Raw genomic sequence first — 6,357 nt, forward strand, 5'->3', positions numbered from 1 at the left:
AATACTTTCCTTGCCCTGGGTACTGGCAACCCACGATACACTACTGCCCAAGAGAGCCTAAGGAAGTGGCCTCTCAGATATTTGGGGACTGGGTCATTAAGGGCTTTAAACCCTAATGTGAACACCTTGAATTGGGTCCCTTGGCTTGTTATAGCAATAGGAGATATTTACATTACCTGGAAAAGGGTGTGGTTTGCAGTAGGCGACCTTAACAACATCTACCCTCCTTGATAGATAAAATGGTCTCTGATAAACAACACGATTGCATCCGCCCCGAAGCACAGTGGAAAGGTCTTCGGCAGGGTGATGACAAACATGCAGGTGTGCCAAAGAAACAGGTGATGCCGACTGAGGCACAACTTTACCTTATACAGTACAAGGAAACTGGTAATTCCAGACTGCACTGCCTGCTGAATAGTCACTGCCGGGGTCAACGACCTTCTTCAAGATTGAAGGAGGCATGAGTCACACCTTAAGCTTTAGGGTTGCTGAGAGATCTAGGAATAAAACCCAAAATGGATTGTTCGGCTTCCCCCACCTCTTTGCATTGCAACTAATTGCCAAAAAGGCAAGGAGGGTGATGGAATCGAGAATGAAGTCTGAAAGCTTCTCTGCACATGCTCCAAGATTTTGTTTAATCTGCTGTTTCTACGCTGCAGCAAGGAATCTCGGGTAAGTTCCTGAAGCCGGTCAGCTTCAATGGAAAGCCAAGATTCTGGCCAAGTCAGAATTTGCCTCCATCTCTACTAGTCCTAGTTACAAAGATGGAATGCCAATCCAGTTGATTGAGTGACATTATGGCCATATCATTCTACATAGTACTTTACAGAAGAGGGCAGTGGTGCACTTGAGCCAAGACTTTAGGGTGGAGGACCAGGGCCGCACTTTGCAGAATGAGCAAACACCTTTCCTTTCCCTCCTCAAGGCAACAGGGCTGCCTTGCTACATTTTGAAGGGAATACTCATAGCCATTTAAAGGGGCCTCCTCCTCCAGAAAAACGTATCTGAAGAAGTGTGCATGCACATGAAAGCTCATACCTACGACAAACTTAGTTGGTCTCTAAGGTGCTACTGGAAAGATTTTTTAATTTTTTTGTTTCGACTACGTCAGACCAACACGGCTACCTACATGTATCCAGAAAAACAATTTGTAGTAGGTGAAATAATACACATTACTATCCAGTTAGTTCAAAGTCTAAAATTACCAATATGATGGAACTTACTTTGGTTTGTTTCTGAAACAAACCATAGTAAAACTTGAAAGCCTTGTTATCACCTCATTCACTTGCCAGAGCAAGGAGGGTCTATCATGCTCCAGCTCTAAAAATAAAAAAAGACCCAGCGCTGCAACTCCCTCCTCCTATTCCAGCCCCCTCTGCCCTAAATTGTGATGGAATATTGGCAATTTGCTTTCACCCTCCTTAAAATTATCTATAGGGTTGTCTACTTTACAGTGTTTTAAATACATCATCTGATATTTTTGTACTATTTTTAACTGGAGTTTTAAAGCTGTTTTTAATTATATTTTGTACACCATGTTGGGACATATATGTGGGAAGGCAAATAACAACAACAACAACAACAGAGATAACAATAATACAGCTGTTACAGCTTTATTGTCAACTGCAAAAGAGACATAATGTATATGTATTCAAATTCCACAGAAATTATAATCCAAAGGATTGATTTATTTATTTTTACAAAAAACAACAACAACACACACATCCGGTTTATTAACTCAGCAAATGTCAGCACAAATATTTGTAGAAATGAAAACAAGAAGCCCATTGTGGAAGGCAATGGATGAAACTTGCTTGCAAAGAAGCATGAACCAGGTTGCTTGCGAATATGACCCTTGAACACTTTGAACAAGCTATTTTGCTGTAAACAATCTTTCTGACATAAACACATATAGCCGGGAAATACACCAACATCAAAACATTATACAAAGGGGAGAGGGATTCACCATTGCAAACAACAGCAACACACAGTATAAATAAAGTCTTCTACCATATGTTTGAAATGACACTTCATACTTCCAGAGTTATTTGTTTGCCTGAACACTTAACTCAGCCAGAATCTGGCAACATGTACTAGATGAAAGCAATCTTAGAAAATCAAATTTTGTTGAAATGACACTTCACTAACAGAAAAAGATTTGCCAGCTTTTCATTGAGGTCAACTATTTTAGCTGTTTACACTTTTATGGAAGGCAGTCTGACGGGGGTAAGGGGGATCAAAGCTAATATCCTGGCTTTGAAATATGGTGTCTTAAGAAAATTACTGAAGAATGTGCACTTGTTTTGGCAGGAGGATGCTATAGTTGTAATGTGCCTTCTAACCAGGACTCAAGTGCATTTCATTAACCTGCTAGGTGGAACGTGAAATAAAAATGTTGGAGACTTAATCCTGCAGTTTGTTTAATGTCAGATCTCCAAACTGGGCAATTAGTACCTTGAAGATCTACAGCACATTCAGACTTAAAAACCTTTTGGGTTCATTTTCATGCTGGTAGCTAGGATTTTTCTGAATGCACAAATCAACTTCTCCCACTGTAATGAATGGGAATCCCTGCTGGCACACCTGATATCGCATCCATCTCTAGATTGGGTTAAATTTCTCTTTGTTAGCTCTCCCCCATTTGAAAAGCAGCTGTAACATTTCATCTTCCTGACACATTTTGAATAATATGGTTGGTTTTCTTAGTGTAAAAAGAAAAAGCAGCCATATTTCCCCTCTGAAATGTAACTCTTCATTTGCTCCTTTCTTTCTACAGCTTCCTCCATTTAAGCCTAACACTGTAAGGGAATTTGTCACATTTGTTATGAATGGGAAATTGTATTCTGTTAACTGCTAGCTAAAGTTGTACAACTCATCTTAAGAATACTGTAACTTCTATTGAAGGGTTTCTGTTTTACAGCCCTCCGGTGTACTTTCAAGCAGCCTTGCCTGCCTGCTTTGAACATTCACTGGAACATATTTGGTTCCAGCTGATAACCCAAAAGTAATCCATTATAGTTGCAACAAAAATAAGTAATCATACTATGTCCTATCTGGAGGACTTATATTGGTACATTGGCACTGCAAATCTACTCGCTTTAGCGTTGCAAATTGATAGCATTGCAGTGTAATACATTTTTAAAAAAAATTTTTTGAACGTAATGTATTACATAGCTGATTATAGAACTATACGTTTCTATGATTGTATGTAACAGCTTACATTCATTTCGCTGTAACAAACACAGTAGCAAAATACTCCTTTCCCTAGTTTAGTTTAGCCTGGGATTCCAATTCCTAGGAAATGGGAATTACAAAGAGCTGATAAACTGATTTGCACTGTCCAGAGTTTAGAGCGGAGTGGTGGTGGTGGAATGCTGCTCGTTGGTATGCATGAAATCCCATAAATTTTCAATACAGTATAACAGCTGAGTGAATGAATTCGAGACCTATGGAAATCAGAACGTTGAACTCTGGGTTGGGGCACCCCTCCCAGATTCCTTCCTTTTCCAGTGCCCATCACAGTCCAACATGGCTGGTAAACAGTAAATTCCAGTTCTCTCCTCTCCAGTTCCTTCCATTTGCAAGCAAACTTTCACGATATGATTTTTCTGAAGAAATCATATCACAGGAGCCTTTTTTTCTCCACAGGAAACTGGCTGCAGAAATGCACAGGAAACGTTTCACCTCCTCTGTCTTACGGAAGTCTCTTTTTACGACTCCACACAAGTAAAGGTTGGGTCTTCTGAAATTTTCTTTGATTTCTCTTCTCACGTTTCAGGGCAGAAAAGCTTTGAAATCAGGTTGAGGATCTTCTGCCGGAGGTTCCACTTGTCCCCTATCCTGCGTAGCTCCAAAGCGCATTCCCGCACCGCCTCCGAGTCTGTAAAAAAATACGAGCACGTTGTTAGTCTCCAGCGCTGGCTTCATTTACTCATTTAATAAAATTTATCTAGGGCTTGATTGTAACGAAACAACAACTTCAAAGCTGTTCATCCAAGTCTTCTAGCATTATAAGCCTGATGCCATTTTAAATTATATGTCATAACCCATAAAACAAGAGATATTGACCCAAACCAGGGATGCCTCTGCCGTTTGTATACTGCACATCATGGATCTCCCATTCACTTCAATGCAAGGCAATGGAAAGTGAACATTCAGTTGCTCCCATCAATGAAAGTAGTGGGAAAGACTGAGGATACTTCAGACTCAGAATACCAACAAGTGTTTGTTTGGCCATGGTGTGCTTAAGAATGCAGAGTTGCCATACTTCAGGCATTTTGCAATGCTTACTACAGAGAATAAAAAAATTCCTTCAGTAGCACCTTAAAGACCAACTAAGTTTTTATTTTGGTATGAGCTTTTGTGTGCATGCAATGCTTACTACATTTTGCAATGCTTACTACAGAGAATAAAAAAATTCCTTCAGTAGCACCTTAAAGACCAACTAAGTTTTTATTTTGGTATGAGCTTTCGTGTGCATGCACACGAAAGCTCATACCAAAATAAAAACTTAGTTGGTCTTTAAGGTGCTACTGAAGGAATTTTTTTATTTTGCTTCGACTCAGACCAACACGGCTACCTACCTGTTACTTACTACAGAGAATTGCAAATCTGACTATCAAAACGACAGCTCAGCCTCTTCCCTTATTTTGGAACAGAACTCCCCCCCCCCATTTTTTTAAAACAACACAGTGGGATAGAAGTTGGACACAGGACAGAGCACCCTCGCCCTTGACTTCGTGAATATTCAAATTATTCAGGGAATCAGAGCACCTGTAAACATCAGCTACAGGTGTAGAGCTATGGCAGTGCACACGCATTGTAAGCAGATACTCTCTGTTTAATCTCTGGCCTCTCCAGTGAAAAGGATTTCCGGTGATGAAGAAGACCTCTGCCTGAGATCCTTGACGGCAGATAGTGGATCAGATGGGCGAACCCTTAGCTATTGGGCAGATCCCTATGGTCATGCAAAGCTTCTGGTGGAATCAGCTTCCCCTTGCAGCCCTTCCCCAACTGCTTTCATAAGCTCTGACCATTTGGCCGTGGATGCTGGGGCTGGTGGGAGTTGTAGTTCAAGGTGCTGGGACGGCATCAGAAGGCTGCTTTGTGGTCGTGGAAGTGAATGGCAATGCCTGAACATAAAGGCAATCCTTCAGGGGACAGTTGTTGGATCTGAGCAAGGGATGGTTGCAAATACAGGGGGGGGGGGAGAGCCACACAGATCATGGACTTCTATCACTGAGCCGCCTAAGGAATTCTGACTGTTTTTGACATTTGTACCGGGTAACTTCACAACTTAAGCGTTGATCTTCAAGGCAGGTCATGAACAATAAAAACAAAGGGGGTCACGACCTTGACCTAAGTGGGGTTGTAGCTGTGCCGTCAGGGCCATGGAAAATGGGAGAGATGGGAGAGAAGAGGTGCATTTAAAGTGGCTCCTTGAGTTGAGACCCAGGACTGAAAAGGCCGCTGCCCAAAAATATTGTGCAACAGGCATGCCTGGGCTCCGAAGTCAAGGGTGGGTGGCGTCGAGTGGGGTGGACTATATGGGCTCGGGCGGTCCCTTCGGACTCTGCGATCCATTAACAGAGGCGCCTCCAGCCGATGGATTGCCGCTCACCTCAAGAAGACGGCAAAACTGATCCGGTGCCTCGACGGGCTCCCGCCTCTCAGGCCGGCGGGAAGCCTGTGCCCGAGGCGGCGGCGCGCAGACTAGGCGCCGAAGCGGGACGGTGTCGTCTGGGGACCATCCGGCTACCTACCTGGGGGCGCGGGTTTGCGCAGCGAGGGGTTGCGCGGCGCGCCTTTGCGCGGCGTTTTGCTCGGCATCATCTCCGGCGCAGCGAGATCCAGCAAGAGGCTTTTTTTCGACGGGCCTTCGGAGCAGCGCCGGGAGTAGACAGGACGGACGATGCTCTCGGCTCACTCTCTCCCGCGCTCTGCCGGGTTCTTGTCCCGGCGCGCCCAGTCAAAGAGAAGGTGCCGGGGGTTTCCCCGGTGACGTGTTCGCGAAGCCCCGCCCCCTTCGACGAGGCTTTCCTGGGAGAACCAATCAGAGGCCGGGATGCCCGGGCATGCGGGGGCAAGTTGGAGGAGGGGGGGCTGGGCAGCGTAGGCGGGAGGGGGCTGGGCGTGTTGGAGCCCGTCATGGGGACCAGAGGGGGTGGGTGGCAGATCGGGGTGGGGTGATCGGGGCGGGCAGTCGGCGGCCAACGGAATTCCTGCTGCCAACTGCAAAACGCTGCTGTGTTTTTTTTTTTTTTAACTCTGGTGCGAAAGTGTAAATGTGTTGTTTATTTTAGCAAAATAAACGAGGTCGGTTTCGTTTCATCACTAGGGGAAGGAAACTAGACGCTG

The 6,357-nt window shown here is 44.4% G+C and overlaps 1 protein-coding gene across 1 annotated transcript; it reads right to left on the reverse strand.

The window, feature by feature from the left end:
* Positions 1 to 1,185: 1,185 nt before the first annotated feature.
* PMAIP1 (phorbol-12-myristate-13-acetate-induced protein 1) lies at positions 1,186 to 5,930 on the reverse strand. Its single transcript, XM_035100939.2, has 2 exons — positions 5,763 to 5,930; positions 1,186 to 3,880 (listed from the first exon to the last, which is right to left on the reverse strand). Exons 1-2 carry the CDS (start codon positions 5,830 to 5,832, stop codon positions 3,768 to 3,770), a joined length of 183 nt encoding a protein of 60 aa, XP_034956830.2. The 5' UTR covers positions 5,833 to 5,930; the 3' UTR covers positions 1,186 to 3,767.
* Between the last annotated feature and the right edge of the window lie 427 nt (positions 5,931 to 6,357).

The sequence above is a fragment of the Zootoca vivipara genome, chromosome 11 (assembly GCF_963506605.1).
Source record: "Zootoca vivipara chromosome 11, rZooViv1.1, whole genome shotgun sequence".
Lineage (NCBI taxonomy): Eukaryota > Metazoa > Chordata > Lepidosauria > Squamata > Lacertidae > Zootoca > Zootoca vivipara.

Excerpts from the sequence above, each read along its gene's own strand:
- PMAIP1 (XM_035100939.2), bottom strand. The coding sequence starts at position 5,832 with ATGATGCCGAGCAAAACGCCGCGCAAAGGCGCGCCGCGCAACCCCTCG. Across the intron at positions 3,881-5,762 it reads GCGCAAACCCGCGCCCCCAG|ACTCGGAGGCGGTGCGGGAA; the intron begins GTAGGTAGCCGG and ends ATTTTTTTACAG.